This window comes from Heterodontus francisci, chromosome 4, assembly GCF_036365525.1.
Source record: "Heterodontus francisci isolate sHetFra1 chromosome 4, sHetFra1.hap1, whole genome shotgun sequence".
NCBI classification, from domain to species: Eukaryota; Metazoa; Chordata; class Chondrichthyes; order Heterodontiformes; family Heterodontidae; genus Heterodontus; species Heterodontus francisci.
Window position 1 is genome coordinate 87,272,794 of NC_090374.1, and position 18,786 is coordinate 87,291,579.

At 43.6% G+C, this 18,786-nt stretch overlaps 1 protein-coding gene across 4 annotated transcripts in view; it reads right to left on the minus strand.

The window, feature by feature from the left end:
* Positions 1-18,786, minus strand: part of tmem232 (transmembrane protein 232) — a 164,165-nt gene that overhangs the window by 90,496 nt on the left and 54,883 nt on the right. For all 4 annotated transcript variants that reach the window (XR_010974875.1, XM_068029810.1, XM_068029809.1 and 1 more), the window contains exons 7-8: positions 16,718-16,887; positions 3,930-4,108 (exon numbers count right to left, since the gene is read on the minus strand). Coding sequence is in view for 3 of the 4 variants with exons in the window: in XM_068029810.1 (XP_067885911.1) it covers positions 3,930-4,108; positions 16,718-16,887 (349 nt within the window). In the remaining variant the exon portion in view is untranslated. The remainder of the gene's footprint in view (positions 1-3,929; positions 4,109-16,717; positions 16,888-18,786) is intronic.

Consider the following 18,786-nt stretch of genomic DNA (forward strand, 5'->3'; position numbering starts at 1 on the left):
AGAGCAAACAGAGGCACCACAGACATGGTATTTGCACTCAGACAATTACAAGAAAAGTGTTGTGAGCAAAACAAAGGCCTGTATGTTACCTTCGTAGACCTCACCAAGGCATTCGACACTGTGAGCAGAGACGGACTTTAGAAAATCCTTGAAAAACTTGGATACCCACCCAGGTTCCTGGCCATGGTGAAAGCAGTAGAGACAAGTCAAGCAAAACAGCGACCTCTCAAGTCCCTTCCGTATCTCCAATGGCGTGAAGCAGGGATATGTGCTGGCCCCAACCCTATTCACCATCTTTTTCAGCATGATACTGCAGCAGGCAATGTAAGACCTTAAGGAGGGAGTTTACGTACGCTTCCGGACTGAGGGAGGCCTTTTCAATCTCAGGTGTCGTCAGGCTCACACAAAGACACATGAAAAACTCATCCGTGAACTTCTTTTCGCGGATGACTATGCTCTCCTGGCCCACAATCAGTCAGACCTGCAACGTATAACAACACATTTTTCTGAGGCTGCACAACTCTTCAGACTAAAAATCAGTTAAAGAAAACTGAAGTCCTGCATCAGCCTGCACCCCAAGAAGAATATAGACCACCAAGCATTGTCATCGAGGGAACCGAGCTGAATGCCGTCAAGCAATTTACTTATTTGAGGAGCGTCATCTCGTTTGATGCCACCATCGACAAGGAAATCACATTTGACAAATTTGCTAAAGTTCTTTGAGGATATAACAAACAGAGTTGATAAAGGGGAACAGGTAGATGTAGTGTATTTAGATTTACAGAAGGCCATTCGATAAGGTGCCACATAAAAGATTATTGCACAAGATAGGAGCTCACGGTATTGGGGGTAATGTATTAGCATGGATTGAGGATTGGTTAACTCACAGAAGACAGAGTCGGGATGAATGGGTCTTTTTCAAGTTGGAAAGACGTAACTAGTGGAGTGCCACAAGGATTAGTCCTAGGGCCTCAATTATTTACTATCTATATTAATGACTTGGAGGAGGGGTAGAGTGCAATATATCCAAATTTGTTGACGATACAAAAATAGGTGGGAGGGCATGTTGTGATGAGGACATAAAGAATCTGAAAGGGGATATAGATAGGTTGAGTGAGTGGGCAAAAACTTGGCAGATGGAGTTTAATGTAGGAAAATGTGAGGTCATGCACTTTGGTAGGAAGAATCAAAAGACAGACTATTATTTAAATGGAGAGAGACTTCAAAAAGGTGCAGCACAGAAGGTGTTCTTGTGCATGAAAATCAAAAAGTTAGCATGCAGGTACAGCAAGTAATTAAGGCGGCAAATGGAATTTTGGCCTTTATTGCTAGGAGGTTGGAATTTAAAAATAGGGAAGTCTTGTTACAACTGTACAGGGTGTTGGTAAGGCTGCACCTGGAGTACTGTGTACAGTTTTGGTCACCGTATTTAAGAAAAGATATACTGGCATTGGAGGCAGTTCAAAATAGATTCACTAGGCTGATTCCTGGCATGAAGGGGTTGACTTATCAAGAATGGCTAAAAAGGTTCGGCCTTTATTCATTAGAGTTTAGAAGAATGAGGGGTAATCTTATTGAAACTTACAAGATTCTGAGGGGGCTTGATGTTGAGAAGATGTTTCCACTAATGGGGGAATCTCGAACTAGGGGACATAGTTACAGAATAAGGGGACACTCATTTAAAACTGAGATGCGAAGGAATTTCTTCTCTCGGAGGGCAGTGAATGTCTGGAATTCTCTACCCCAAGAGTTGTGGAGGCTAGATCACTGAAAGTATTTAAAGAGGAGATAGATAGATTTTTGAAATATCGGGGAGTTGAGGGCTATGAGGAGCTGGCACAACAGAGGAGTTGAGGTCTGGGGCAGATCAGCCATGATCTATTGAATGGCGGGACAGGCTTGAGGGGCCGAATGGCCTACTCCTGCTCCTATTTCTTATGTTCTTATGTTAATAGGTTCTCAAAAGCAAACAGTACATTCGGCAGACTTTACAATTGTGAGTGGAGCAACCACAGCCTCAGAGCACAGACCAAACTCAAAGTGTACAAAGCCATACTCTTCACCATTGAATCAATCTTTTAATATGTTAGCAAAGATGCTAATACACTATTTGAGAAACTGTTTCTGAAAGCACTATTTTCCAGTAACACACAAAAAAATCATCACCTCAGTACCAATGATTTCTTGTCTGACTGTGTTTATGTACTGAAATTCTCAAGGGACTTCAAGGAAGAAATGATACACTGCAGTGCAAAAGCCAATTTCCTTATCACCCTAATATTAATAAGAAAAATAGTTTAATGAACTATTAATGCAAATAGTCGCTTGGTAGTACATAACTTGAGTATTGCTGAAAAAAAAAGACATGCTGTCCAAGCTTCTCAACTTGCTCTCATCAAGCCAGATTAAAGAATGTCAAATTTCAAAGGGACCAACAATTTATACTGCACGAGAAAAGTATGCTGATTGGTTGGCAAGTTGACTCTGATTGGTCGAGGCATTGCTTTTAATTCAAAAAAGGCACTATGCCTGCACATGTTCCTTTTGCCTGCAGAGGACAGGTCCTTGTATATGAATATACGTAGCTTCTAGCATGCGTAAGTGAGCCACATTACGAGCCCGACTGATAATCTTAAATTGGTTGTCAGTGTAATTATTAGCACACTTGTGATGTCCAGCAAGTGCCACCCAATTGCGGAATCACATCTTGCGTCTGTCCTGTCGAGAGCAAGATGGAAATCTTCGACAGCATGTCTCTTTTTTCAGCAATATTTATATGCATGAAACTTTGGAATATGATACATACAATGTATGATTGATAAGAACTTTTCCAAAGATGGACAGAGAGGGTGAGTGCTATGTGCTTGCTACTGTATTGCATGATGCTCACAGCAGCTGCACCACTTTGAAAATAAAAACAAACATTTGCCTGGGGTCAAATGTCACAATGAGTTAGAGTACCACAGCCTCCAGTGATTGTTAATTCTAAAAGGAAAGGAACACATGGATAAATCCAGTGATTCCACACTTGCAGTGGGAAGCCACACTCAAAAAGGAGCTTGGATTGTGAATTAGTGCTGTAATGTTGTAGCCCTATCTTTGGCCTGTGCTCTCTTCAAGTGCAGTTTCTTGCTAGGAGCACAGGACTGCTGATTTACTCCACAATCTTGATTCCTATTCTCAATATTTTGTAATTTAATCCAATATGCATTCTTAGGCCAAATTCTAAACTTGCAGTTTAAATCATATGTACATAAGATACCATTATCAATTCTAGTCATGCAAAAAGCTTTCAATGCCATATAAACATCTGTTAATGGAATTTTTGTACATATGTGTAAGCATGCCGACGTACAGGGAATGAAATGGCCTGCCGTGGTTCTTCATTGATGTTGAAGCCATTTCTTCTGCAGGTCAAAAATTAGAACATAATGAATAACTGTATTAATACAGTTCTAAAGCACACTATAAATGAAAAGTACCACAGCAAATGAACAGGGGTCACAGCAATTGACTTGCCTCACATTAAATGTGCATAACACAAAATGTGATGAAAATACATTTTTGCCTTCAGGCAAGTCATAAAATGTTGCCTTCATTCTGCTAAATAAGCAGATGAAACAAATAAAAGCAAATGCAGATGCTGGAAATCTGAAATAAAAACAAAAAATGCTGTAAATACTCAGCAGGTCTGGCAGCATCTGTGGAAAACAAAACAGAGTTAACGTTTCAGGTCAGTGACCCTTCATCTCTTCTGATGAAACGTCACTAACCTGAAAGGTTAACTCTGCTTCTTGCTCCACAGATGCTGTCAGACCTGCTAGTATTTTAAGCAGATGCAACAGTCATTTCCTGAAAAGTATTGTCATTTACTGCCTATTTATGAAACCTGGAAGCAAATGCAATGCTTTGAAAATGGTGAAACCTACCAATTTGTATTGCACAGTTGCTCCCTGAGCAGAAGGTGTTTCAGAACATCATCCAACAATTGAATCTTATGCTTCACATAAATCCAAACCAGAAGGCATTCCCTCAGCACTGGGCTGATGTTGCAAGTTTTCTGTTGCGGATCATCCACTTGCTGAGGACACCGACAATCTGTTATTAACTGAAGATGATAAAGAACATTTTGTAAAAGTAATTAAAATTCCAGTATTGTTTTACTTTAATATATTTTAGATGAAACTGAACATCATAACCTAGAAGTTACTGTGAGCTATGTTACTATATGGATGGAATAAATAGATTCAAATAGCATTGAGAGGAACTCGATGCAAACACATCAAGTATTCATAAAATAACATTGTTCTCAGCAATTTTCACGCTCTTTTTCTGAATGATGTTTACTCACTGCCACAACAGTTTGCCCCCTTCTAACAGAATTCTACGCTCCAGAGAAACTCAGCTTCTAAAGTTGCAGAATACCATTTTTGAATGCAAGCCAAACAGAAAACAATCTACATACAGGTATCCTCTGAGATACCGTTACACTATTGAGCAATGCCAACAAAGTAGCTACCAGAACCATCGCTAAGCATTTGATGCTGTTCGAGCTTGGTAGCATGATTACACAATTAAGGCAGAGTATCAATGATTCATTTCGTAAGAAAATGTGACTTATTGATGTACATGACTTATTAAATAAAGCTGAGAAAATTGCTAAGCCCTGGGTGGTCACAGAGCTTAGAAACTATCTTCAAGCATTTTTCTGTAAAACCTCAGTTTTACAATACCATCTACTGCCATCTTATGTAGGTTTCTGGTATATTGTAACCAATAACAATGAATATTCAGCGTAGTCTTCTATAGGCATGTAAATAGTAAAAGGATAGTAAAAGGAAGGATGGGGCCTATAGAGCACCAAACGGGATTTATGCTTGGAGGCAGGAGGCATGACTGAGGTACTAAATGAGTACTTTGCATCTGTCTTTACCAACAAGATGCTGCTGCCAAGGTCATATTGAAAGAGGAGGTATTAGAAAGGCTGGCTGTGCTTAAAGTTTGTCTTCTATGTGAAAATTACTTCTCTCTGGGTCTTGTATCATCTGTTTTGCTGTGGACTCCATGTATCGGCTTGTGTTTATATAGGTCTCTGGTGCTTTCTTTGCTGCTATTGCCCTGTTGCCTGTTTGTTTGTGTCCGGCCATTACTTCTGGCTGCGTCTTTGGAGCCAAATTCCCGCATAGGAAGACCCAGTGTCGTTTTACACTGCACGCCTTGCACAGGTCTTGAAATGCAGGATAATTTCGCCATGCATGGGACAGATCACATTTACCACAGAGCTTGCTTGCTCTTCTCGACCTGGTTATGGTGCTGCCACTATTGCCTGCACCTACTGCTTGCAGGGGCTGTTGTCCAGCTACAATGGCTTCATATTTCCTGCCATCTTCCAGCAGTGTCAGGACTACCAACATGTAAGGACCTCAACATCATAACTATCCATGAGAGCATCGCCAAGGGGAAATCTCCAAGGACCGGAACCCACTCGCAGGCTCAGGCCAGCATCAAAGGACACAGTCTGGAAACCCAGCAACAGCACAAATATGCCACGCCTTCACTTCTGCTCTATAGAGAACTGCCAGCACCACAACAAGCCAGAACAGACAGGAACCGTCATGAGGCCAAGTACTCCTTCCCCAACATGTCCTCGACCTTGAGCCCAAGACTTTCAGATGTGGAGGATGAGGAGAGGCAATGGATACACAATGCCCTGAAGAGGTAGAGGAGGAATGAGTTGAAGCATTGTCTGGTGGTTCTTCGAGATGAGGTGCTGGAACTTTCCAAGAATGACAAGGCCTCAAAGGTGATCATCTTGAGAAAAGCAACAGAGTATATTAGCAGGCTGAAGGCAGAGCAACAGAAACTGAATACAGAGAGGGAAAAACTTCAGAAACAACAGCAACAGATGAGACGCGAAATCCCTGGGTAAGAGTTGTAAAACCACTGAGACAAAATATGGACTTTTGAGCCTCTATATTTGTAAATTTCACAATCTCTATCCATGTGTAAACAATTTTGATGTTATCTAATTTTATGTATTTTGCTTTTAGCACACACAACTTATCTTTGGAAAGAAAGGGGGTGTTGTGTGATTGCCTTTAAGAGTGATGTCCCTTTAAGATCTTAATATGCTAATGAGCTGAGTACTAGGATGCAGTCATGTGACTACATTCCAGTTTCACTTTGCTATTGTAACAAGAGGCAAGTCATGTAAATAGATAGCTTTGCACTGTATTTACTTGTTAGCTGTTAATTAACCTATTTGAGATCTTCAACAAACTGAACTCCAAGCATTTCATTTTATGTTGCATCAGACAGCATAAAAAGCTTCTCATTACAATTATTACCTTGTTAAAAAGGCAATGCAGATTATTTTTTTAAATTATTTTCTCATAGTTTGATGGGAAAACACCAGAAACCCCAGGAAAACAGCATAATCAATATTTTTCCAGGATTTCTGCAGTCCTTCTACCTGAATTTCTGTGGAGGCCGGAGAACCCCTACAGTCATTTATCCTCATTCGGCGCGAATTTCACTTCCGTTGTACCGCCAGGCCTAATGTCGTTGTGCTGGGGCATGCTGAACTTCCAGCTAATTCCAGTGCGTCCTGCTAGGCACATCCTCGTGAGAAGGACGCCCACATGGGCATCTCCAGCATGCGCCAGAGACCTGTGAAACAGTGCAATCCTGACGTCACACAGCCAAACTGGTTGATGCAACATCATGTTACCTAATTTGGACCATACCGATCCAGGCACTGAATTCAGGTATCACTCTGCAAGATGGGTGTGCACTAGAATTATTTAAAGGGATGGGCACTTAAATTGCAGGTACAGTAATTTTAACAACTTCTGCTATTGCAGAGTGCCTGGAAGTACTCTGGAATGTTTTTGGAGGTATTATATTGAGTCCTGGATTTGCCAGAGAATGTTGCTTCATTCGCATAGAGAGGGCAGAGAATTAGGTGACCAGTCCATTCAAAGGCTGCAACAGATATGGGGCAGCAGCAGACAGTGCCTCTGAGTCTGCAGCACATCAGGGTGTTGAGGATTCTCAAAGTCATCCAGTACATTTACACACGTTGCTTATTAGGATAAGTGCTTCATTAGAAAATGTGTCTGTTGGACTACCGCTACTACATAATCCCAAGACTAACAATGTTAAAAAGACAAGGCTAAAGGCATTGTGTCTTAATGTGCGGAGTACTCGCAAAAAGGTAGATGAATTAACGGCTCAAATAAATGGTTATGATATAGTAGCGATTACGGAGACATAGCTGCAAGGTGACCAAGGATGGGAATTGAACATGCAAGGGTATTCAATATTTAGGGAGGACAGGCAAAACGGGAAAGGAGGAGGGGTAGCGTTGTTATCAAAGGAGGAAATCAATGCAATAGTGAGGATGGATACTGGCTTGGAAAATCATGATGTGGAATCTGTATGAGTGGAGCTAAGAAACACCAAGAGGCAGACAATGTTGGTGGGGGTTGTCTCTAGGCCCCCAAACAGTAGTGGAAATGTAAGGGATGGCATTAAACAGGAAATTAGAAACGCATGCAATAAGGGTTCAACTGTAATCATGGGTGATTTTAATCTATATACAGATTGGTCAAACCAAATTAACAATAATACTGTGGAGGAGAATTTCCTGGAGTGTGTACGTGATGGTTTTTTAGACCAATACATTGAGGAACCAACTGGAGAACAGGCTATCCTAGACTGGATATTGTGCAATGACAAAGGATTAATTAACAATTTTGTTGTGCGGGGTCCCTTGGGGATGACCGACCATAACATGTAGAATTCTTCATTAAGATGGAGAGTGAAGTAGTTGAATTGGAAACTAGGGTCTTGAATCTAAATAAAGGAAACTACGAAGGTAAGAGGTATGAATGGCTATGGTAGATTGGGGAATTTTACTAAAAGGGTTGACGGTGGATAGGCAATGGATAATATTTAAAGAACGTGCGCATGAATTGCAACAATTATTCATTCCTGTCTGGTGCAAAAATAAAACATGAAAGGTGGCTCAACCGTGGCTTACAGAAGAAATTAGGGATAGTATTAGATCCAAAGAGGAGGCATATAAAATTGCCAGAAAAAGCAGCAAGTCTGAGGATTGGGAGCAGTTTTGAATTCAGCAAAGGAGGGCAAAGAGGTTGATTAAGTGGGGGAAATAGAGTATGAGAGTAAACTTGCGAGGAACATAAAAACTGACTGTAAAAGCTTCTATAAATATGTGAAGAGAAAAAGATTAGTGAAGACAAATGTAGGTCCCTTACAGTCAGAAACGGGGGAAATTATAATGGGGAACAAAGAAATGGTAGAACAATTAAACACATACTTTGGTTCTGTCTTCACAAAGGAGGACACAAATAACCTCCCAGAAATGTTAGGGAACCAAGGGCCTAGTGAGAGGGAGGAACTGAAGGAAATCAGTATTATTAAAAAAATAATGCTAGGGAAATTAATGGGGTTAAAGGCTCACAAATCCCCAGGGCCGGATAATCTACATCCCAGAGTACTAAAGGAAGTGGCCCTGGAAATAGTGGATGCATTGGTGGTCATCTGCCAAAATTCTATGGACTCTGGAGCAGTTCCTACAGATTGGAGGGTGGCAAATGTAACCCAACTATTTAAAAAAGGAGGGAGAGAAAAAACAGGGAACTACAGACCAGTTAGCCTTACCCTCAGATTTGGAAAGGGGGAGGTGCAACGAGACCTGGGTGTCCTTGTACACCAGTTGCTGAAAGCAAGCATTCAGGTGCTGCAAGCAATTAGGAAGGCGAATGGTATGTTGGTCTTCATTGCAAGAGAATTTGGGTACAGGAGCAAGGATGTCTTACTGCAGTTATATAGGGCCTTGGTGACCACATCTGGAGTATTGTGTGCAGTTTAGTCTCCTTATCTGAGGAAGGATGTTCTTGCCATGGAGGGAGTGCAAACAAGATTTACTAGGCTGATTCCTGGGATGGCAGGATTCACATATGAGGAGAGATTGGTTTGACTAGGCCCATATTCACTAGAGTTTAGAAGAATGAGAGGGGATCTCATAGAAACCTATAAAATTCTAACAGGACTAGACAGGCTACATGCAGGGAGGATGTTCCCAATGGCTGGGGAGTCCAGAACAAGGGGTCACAGTCTCAGGATATAGGGTATGCCATTTAGAACTGAGATGAGGAGAAATTTCTTCACTCAGAGGGTAGTCGACCAGTGGAATTCTCTACCGCAGAAGGTAGTGGAGGCCAAGTCATTAAATATATTCAAGAAAGAGATAAATATATTTCTTAATGCCAAAGGGATCAAGGGATAAGGGGAGAAAGCGGGAACAGGGTACTGAATCAGACGATCAGCCATGATCTTTTTTGAATGGCAGAGCAGGCCCGAAGGGCCGAATGGCCTACTCCTACTCCTATTTTCTATGTTTCTAAGAATCCCTAAAAACATATATATGTTTTGTTTCACCTATGTATTAACCTAAGAAACTATATCTTGGAGATGTGAATAACAGTAGGATTGTGAGGGTAGTAGATGTGGGACATGTGTGATATGGCTTATTAAATTAAATGTTTAAAAAAACAAGAGCAAGCAGAGCTAGTTAAGGTTAGGTGCCTCAGTTAGAATGTGACAAGGAGTAAAGGGATGGTGCCTCTAGCTGGAATTATTAGGACATCAAATACACCATGGGTGAGATGTAATGCATTCAAAACCCACCCACATGCACAGAACTAACATCGGGCCCTACATGTCTACAGTGTAAAAAATGCCTCTTTGTATTGCCACAGCTGATAATGGTCCAGAAGTAAAAAAGATTATGTCAAGGGTTCATGAAATGCTGACCTGGCCTGGGTAGGCAAGAACATTGTGTACATGGCATCCTTGTAATTGGACAAAGGATATCAGTTGTCAGTCAACAATAGGGTTAAACTGCCCCCATAGGCTTTGCTGTGTAAAGAAAGTATAAGAAGGGATTTCTCCAGCACAGAGAGTGCAAAAGCATTTGACCAGGGGCTTGGGACCATCCCGCAAATGTTCGTTCGCAGAAAGACAGGCTGGCAGAGGGTCCATGCATGTCACACCAACGGACGAAGGAGCCTGAGGCACAGCCACTGGGGGTAGTCACTTGGAGATCTTACTTCTAACCAAGGTGTAATGGGTAAAGCAACTGTTGCGTCTTGATACAACTTCTCAGACATTATTAGCATGTGCCAAGTCTTGCTTATATTGAATAAAATATAACCACGATCATCAATACGAATGCCACATTGAATCATTTCAGAACGTAGGAGTCAAAAGGTCAATTAGCTCAGACTCAAACTCTAACAAGGGAGATGGAGCAGAGATTGTAGAAAGAGCAAGCTCTGTGCAATGCCCTCTGTCACATTGGCAACGGAGACCTCCATGCTCCTCAATAGTGACAGGAAGATGTCTAGCAGACCAGCCAATGCACCTAGCATCTTGGTGTGCAGGCCAATCAGTGCTCTCCTGTATGCCTCCCCATCGAGGTACTCATCGGAGTCCTCTGCAAAGGTATTCGTCTGCGATCTCGCCCTCCAGGGAGCTGGCAAATGCATCATCCTTTCTCCCTGGCCTGCCTGCAGCCCACTCATGCCTGGATGACTTACCATGTGCCGATCCCAACTCGATACTTGCCTCCAAGATGTGTGCAGTACCAGTACCTTAGCTGGTGGCTGGGAGGGTCAGATCAAGTGATGGGGCCTCTTCGTTAGGGCTGAGCTGTTGCTCTCCCTCTTCCTCCTTAGGCAGCTGTGGCTGGGTAGGAGGCAATTTTTGGGTGTTTGAAGGCAGGAAATCAAAAGGGGAAGGTTGGTGGGGTGGGAAGCAAGAGGTCCATGGTCAATGATGGGGGAGTCCAGCACATCAGTGTAAAAGATAAGGCTGAAGCATTTGCAACAATCTTCAGCCAGAAGTGCCAAGTGGATGATCCATCTCGGCCTCCTCCTGAAGGCCCCAGCATCACAGATGCCAGTCTTCAGCCAATCCAGTTCACTCCACTTGATATCAAGAAACGACTGAAGACACTGAATACTGCAAAGACTATGGGCCCTGACAATATTCCGGCAATAGTACTGAAGATCCCCCTGTGTTCCAGAACTTGCTGCGCCCCTAGCCAAGCTGTTCCAGCACAGCTACAACACTGGCATCTACCCAGCAATATGGAAAGTTTCCCAGGTATGTCCTGTACATAAAAAGCAGGACAAATCCAACCCGGCCAATTACTGCCCCATCAGTCTACTCTCGATCATCAGTAACATGATGGAAGGTGTTGTAGACAGTGCAATCAAGCAGCACTTGCTTAGCAATAACCTGCTCAGTGATGCCGAATTTCGGTTCCGCCAGGGCCACTCAGCTCCTGACCTCATTACAGCCTTGGTCCAAACATGGACAAAAGAGCTAACTTCAAGAGGTGAGGTGAGAGTGACTGCCCTTGACATCAAGGCAGCATTTGACTGAGTATGGCATCAAGGAGCCCTAGCAAAACTGGAGTCAATGGGTATTAGGGCGAAAACACTCTGCTGATTGGAGTCATACCGAGCGCAAAGGAAAATGGTTGTGGTTGTTGGAGGTCAATCGTCTCAGCTCCAGGACATCACTGCAGCTCCAGGACATTACTGCAGGAGTTCCTCAGGGTAGTGTCCTTGGCTCAACCCTGTTGAAGTGTATTCCCAGGGCAGAGGCACCCACAATAAATACTATGTGAATAACCAATAACATATAATTCTAGCTAGCAATAAATGTTTGCAAGGCACCATGGGAAAGCTAACTAACTTGACTACATTCCTTATAAGGGCTGATTCACACAGATTCACACAGAAAAAGGCTCATTCAGCGAAATATCAAGCAGCCTCTAGCAGATGCCCTTATGGAATGCTGACAAAGATACCAGCCTGTAACAAGGTTAAGACAAGGTGTTACATATACATAAGACCCAAGGACGGTAGATAAGGGGGTTTGAGTAACCCTCTAGCTGTCCATGAGCTGGTCACGCAGTCCCCCAATGCCTGGTAACCAATTTCATTGGTTCCACTAATCAATGTATGTAATCTATAATCACTGTGATTGGACCGTGTCCAGCCGAGATGGGCTGAGTAACTGTTTGAAACTGTATAAGTATTGATGATTTTCCTTTGTTTGGTGGAGAGGAATCTGGATTGCTCAGTGACCTCCTCCCTGCCGGCGTAACCCAATAAATTGTTTGACGTTTGGAGCAGACCCAAGTGTTGAGTGATTATTTCAGATTCTTTCCCACTAACAACCCCAAACTGAGTGTCAGTGAGCATGTAATTGCTGAGCAAATGCCACTTGATAGCACTGTCAACAAGCCCTTCCATCACTTTGCTGATGATTGAGACTGAACCAATAGGGCGGTAATTGGCTAGGTTGGATTTGTCCATTTTTTTGTGCACAGGACATACCTGGGCAATTTTCCACATTGCCGGATAGTTGCCAATGTTGTAGCTGTACTGGAACAGCTTGGCTGGAGCACAAAGTCTTCAGCACTATTGCCAGAATGCTGTCAGGGCCCATAGCCTTTGCAGTAACCAGTGCCTTCAGCCGTTTCTTGATATCACGTGGAGTGAATTGGATTGTCTGAAGATTGGCATATGTGATGCTGGGGACTTTAGGAGGAGGCAGAGATAGATCATCCACTCAGCACTTCTGACTGAATATGGATGCAAATGCTTCATCCTTGTCTTTTGCACTGATGTGCTGGGCTCCCCCATCATTGAGGATGGGGATATTTGTGGAGCCTCCTCCTGTCAGTTGTTTAATTGTCCACCACCATTCAGGACTGGATGTGGCAGGATTGCAGAGCTTAGACCTGATTCGTTGGTTGTGGGATCACTTAGCCTTGTCTATTGCATCCTGCTTCTGCTGTTTGGCATGCAAGTAGTCCCGTGTTGTAGCTTCACCAGGCTGACACCTCATTTTTAGGTATGTCTGGTACTGTTCCTGGCATGCCCTCCTGCACTCTTCATTGAACCAGGGCTGGTTCCCCACCTTGGTAGAGTGGGGGTTATGACGGGCCATGAGGTTACAGATTGTGGTTGAATACAATTCTGCTGCTGCTGATGGCCCACAGTGCCTTATGGATGCCCAGTTTTGACTTTCTAGATCTGTCTGAAATATATCCCATTTAGCACTATGGTCGTGCCACACAACACGATGGTGGATACCCGCAAAGTAAAGTCGGGGACTTAGTCTCCACAAGGGGTGTGCGGTGGTCACTCCTACCAATGCTGTCATGGACAGATGCATCTGCGACAGGTAGATTGGTGAGAACAAGGGGAAGTAGGTTTTTCTCTCTTGTTGGTTCTCTCACCATCTGCCGCAGACCCACTCTAGCAGCTATGTCCTTTACGACTCGGCCAGTTCGGTCAGTAGTGGTGCTACTGAGCCACTCGGTGACGGACATTGAAGTCCCCCATCCAGCGTACATTTTGTGCACTTGCTACCCTCAGTGCTTTTTCCAATTGGTGTTCAATATGGAGAAGCACTGATTCATCATCCGAGGGGGGACAGTAGGTGGTAATCAGCAGGGGAGGTGGCGGCGTAGTGGTAACATCAAAGGACTAGTAACGCAGAGGCCCAGGCTAGTGCTCTGAGGACATGGGTTCGAATCCCACCACGGCAGATGGTGAAATTGGAATTCAATTAATAAAAATCTGCAATAAAAAAAAGCTAGTCTAATGGCGGTCATGAAACCATTGTCGATTGTTGTAAAAACCCATCTGCTTCACTAATGTCCTTTAGGGAAGGAAATCTGCCGCCTTACCTGGTCTGGCCTACATGTGACTACAGACCCACAGCAATATGGTTGACTCTTAAATGCCCTCTGAAATGGCCTAGTAAGCCACTCAGTTCAAGGGCGATTAGGGATGGGCAATAAATGCTGGCCTAGCCAGCAACGCCCACATCCCATGAATGAATATAAAAAAAAAGGTTTCCTTGCCCATGTTTGACCTGATGCCATGAGACTTCATGGGGTCCACAGTTAATGTTGAGGACTCCCAGGACGACTCCCTCTCGACTGTATACCACTGTGCCACCACCTCTGGTGCGTCTATCTTGCCAGTGGGACAGGACATACCCAGGGACGGTGATGGTGGTATCTGGGACATTGTCTGCAAGGTATGATTCCGTGAGTGTGACGATGTCAGGCTATTGCTTGACTAGTGTGTGGGGCAGCTCTCCCAATTTTGGCACAAGCCCCCAGATATTAGTAAGGAGGATCGACATGGTTGGGTTTGCCTTTGTTGTTTCTGGTGCCTACGTCGATGGTCTGTCCGGTTTCATTCCTTTTCTTAGGCTTGATAGTGGTTTGTTACAACTAAGTGGCTTTCTAAGCCATTTCAGAATGCAATTAAGAGTCAACCACTTTGTGGGTCTGAAGTCACATGTAGGCCAGATCAGATAAGGATGGCAGATTCCTTCCTTTAAGGACATTAGTGAACCACAGGGGTTTTTACAACAATCAACAATGGTTACATGCTCGCCACTTGATGAGCTCTTAATTTCAGATTTATTAATTGAATTCAAATTCCACCATCTGCCGTGGTGGGATTTGAACCCATGTCCCAAGAGCATTAGCCTGAGTCTCTGGTCCAGTGACATTACCACTACGCCACTGTCTCCCCAGTGCGGATGGATGAGTGATGGGGGTGTGCTGCATTGAGCAGCATGAGAGGTTGGTGGTGTCGTGGGTAGGAGATTCAATCACCTGAGGTAATTAGGCTTCTTGTGGCACAGCTGCCAGGTCCTCGGGCCCCTGGCCACCTGCTCTCACTCCCCGAGGGAGGTCTGTGGGGCGCCAGGAGCGTCTTTACTCCTAGCCACCTACACCACTAATGCCTCTAGTGCCGCATCCGTCACTCTGGAACCTTCTCTCTGCCCTGATGTTCCATTTTCCATGTTTTAAATTCCAGCAACATTATTCAGTGCAGCTTTCCTTTAAGATGGACAGCTTTCCTTTAAGAGGAGCAGGCTGACTGCACCGTTCTTTCAGCACAACACTATTTGGCCCCCTGCTGAGCACAGCAACAGCTGCAGTATGAAGAGGAACCCCACAGTACAGAACCCACTCTGCTTCATCCTACTGTTATGACCAAGGCAGGAGAAGGGCACTGTTTATTCTGGTTCCACTTCTCCACAGGTCACAACATATATTTAAATTTTCCCACTTACTGATACGATCAATCATATATTTTTTCCCCCCAGAATTAAACACACCAACCAGGTTTCTTTAATAAATAACAAAATTATCAGTTTATTATAAAACAAGTCATCGCCAGTAATGAAGCAAAGCATAAACACAAAGACTGAAGAATAACAGTTCCCTTTTTACCTTAGCCCCCCACCACACAAACCCACAGACCAGTTAACTGGGAAAAAAGGGATTTTGGTTTTAGAGCTTTGTTATTTAAAATAAAGGCAAAAAGAACACCTAGGCTGAATACTTGCTGATTCCTGAAGAAAAAGAGGAGACACGGAAAGATGTCCTTTGCTTTAGTTTGGAGTCCCAATTGCGTATCGATGGCTGTCACCAGAATCTTCTGAGAACAGTTTTTTCCAGGTGATGCTGAAGATCAGTTTGGGTAGGCTCTCCCAAGAAATGCAGCTACAGAGGTTTCAGATAGTCCTTACATCAGAAATGCAGCAACAGGGATTTAGGTTCCCACACATTCAATACGCGGGGTTTCTTCAAATACAGGAGGAAAGAGGAGACTAACACACTGGACACTCAGTTTCTTTCAAAGGGAGAGAAAGAGATGAGCTGGATTTCCTTGGCAGGCAAAAAACAACTGTATTTTTTAACAATTCAAAGTGAAAGCAAAACATTCCAGAAGTCAAGCCTCTTGACCCGTATAAATCTTGACCTGTCACTTCGCTGTAAACATCTTCTCCAAGTCAAAACAAAAAGCTCTCTGCTGGTATTTTATCTGAAAACAGGTACCTTCCAGTAAGGGCTTGTCCAGGTCAAATCCAGGAACTTTCTGGTGACTTCTTTTTAAAAAACATGAAGTTCAGCATCTCTTCAAGCTTCCAGATGAATCAATGTCCATAATTCAACTATAAGTCCCTTAGAAACATATTTTACAAAATAAATTGAAGCACTCTTGCAACATCACAATCATGGTAATGAGGTGGGAGCACCAAATTTGCTTGCTGCCCACCTCCAATGAGCCAGCATGAGTAAGTAGCGAATGACAAACCTCCCTCCTCAAAAAATAGGGCAGGCAAATTTGTAGCCCAGAGTTTAGTCAGTTAAAATTTCTTGACACAAAAGCTCTTTTTCTGTTTTCCCTTGTAGACAACTGCTGCAAATATTTACTTTATTTTTTACTGTTATCTTGGATAGAAGCAAAAATAGCATTTTAACACAACAGTAAACATAATAACTAATAAATACATTTTTATCAAGACCTAACCATCCACAGTACAGTAGTATGCAGTCAGATTCCAATCATTACTTTCAGCTTCAAGAGCTACTGAAAATACTAAAATAACATACAATGGGCCCATTTAACATTATTTACAAAGTGATTAATAATACAAAATTAGTTTTGTAAGTTTCTGAAAATTGTCACAGTTGTCACTTTTTTCAAAAGCCACTTTTATTTTAGTATTTTATAAGTTAGAGGACTGCACAATTTGAACTGGAACCGAAGTATTAATATTCAATATTCCTCACCTGGCTACAGAAATTTTTGTTCAGTTCTCCATCCAAAACACCTGTCCCATGAGAATATGCTTCACTTGATCTCAGAGAGCCACAGATTATTTCTCCTGCTCTAATCATGAAATGAACACCCAGCAGAATATTTGGATATGATCGATAACAAGCTTCACGCTCTGAAAGACCTAAGAATGTAAGAATCATATCAGAAATAAGGCATTTTATTATGAAACCTAGAGGGATTATGCATTTTTTTTTTTGAGGAGACCGTTGATGGTGATGGTTTTGAAAGGAAGAGGGACAGCAATGCCAGCTCAAATGAGGTCAGGAAGGGAAGCTGGTGGTCAGCAGTTCAGTGAAAATGGGGTCAAATGCAGAGGAGATGGGTCTCATGGATAAGATTAGCTCAAGAGGACATAAAGGTTAATAGGAAAGAAAATTGAGAGAAACACCAATTCAGAGTAGGGCAAAGAGGAGATGGGGTGGGGGGAGGGGGTCAGTTTGGTTAGTTGGGCAAAGGGAAGTGGGGAGGAAGTGGCACCTGAAAGAATGGTCTGAATCTTAAAGTAAAAAAGTCAGCGAGTTCCTTGCACATGTTGGAGGTGAAGATAGAGAGGTAGTGGAGAGGGGTTTAAGGAGATGGTTGGAGTTGAGACAGGAAATCCGGGCTTATCTTTGTTCTCTGGGATGATCCCAAAGCAGTTGGCAGTTTTGATAGAGGATAGCACTTGATGTAATCCTGGTGATAAATGGCTAAATCAGATGTATAACAGTACTCAAAGCACAGAAATGGGCCATTCGCCCAACAAGTCTATATCAGTTCCAAATATGCTCAAGAGGGAGCAAAGATGGATGCCATACTAGGGGAATCAACTGTGATGGGAGAGAGTAAGAGCTAAAAATTCATTAAGGTCCATGTTCGGACACGTGGTTGCGATTTATGATCTGTCCGGGCCCGTTCCTGTTGAGGCCTGCAGCATGCAAACTTTGTGCTACCTGCTCATTTAAATGATTGTAGGATTGGGTCGAGTGGGTCCCGTGCTGCTGGCTGGCTGGCTGAGCGCTCAATAGCACATAGTGCAGCCTGCCCCTCTTAAACAGGTGCTACATTCGTTGGAAAGTTTTCTGCTGACTGCTTGTAATGACACAGGTTGCAAGTAGAAGCTGCATAAATGGAGCACCAGTGAAGAGAGAGAGTTCCTAGGTTCATCCATGTGGTGCTGGAGGCCTTAGTGGTGGAGGTAGACAGGAAGAGAGAGGCCATGTTGGAGGGCAGGGAGGTCTTCAAGGATCACCCTCCAGAGGGAAAGGGAGCAAGTGGGCAGGGAGGTCAATACCAGAGTCTGGCCCCAAGGACCTGGCAGCAGTGCCGTAAGAAGTTCAATGACCTCAGCAGTCAAAGTCAGTGAATGCATCTTTACATGACAACTCCTACCCACCGCTACACCAACCACTCACGCTGTTCAATGCATCACACCCCCATCACTCAACCTTGCACTGACCCAAGCATTCAGGACTCGGGCCAAAATTCACAAACTCCACCTTACCCTCACACAACTCCCAATGATGTCAGCCTCTAACCCACCCTACTACTTCCATATCACCCAAACACAGTGCAACACAATCACTGGCATTCTTCCCTCTCTCTTGCAGGACAAGGTTACCCATAACAGGAGGGAGCGCCAGAGAACAGTCAGGGACCAGGCACGCTTGCATCCACAGAACACAATGGAGGAAATGGTGCTATGCATCATGGGGCCAGATGCAACAGAGCCCTCAGCATCTGGTGTTGCCAAGAGCATTCAGGGTGACGATATGTTGCTGACTTATGCCCATTGCCAACTCCCACCTTACCCTCTTCCTGCTATCTGGCATGATGTGCAAGCTGGAGACGGTGTGGCCACGGATTTCTTGTTTTACACACCACACCAGCCACAATCCCCACCCCACTCAAACCCTCCCCTTCTGATTTTATGCTTTCAGGTAACCAAGAACTGCCATCTGCCCAGCCACAGCAGCCCCAGGAGGCAGCAGGAAGGAGGATAGGACACAACATCAAGCCACTGATGAAGAAGCACCATAAC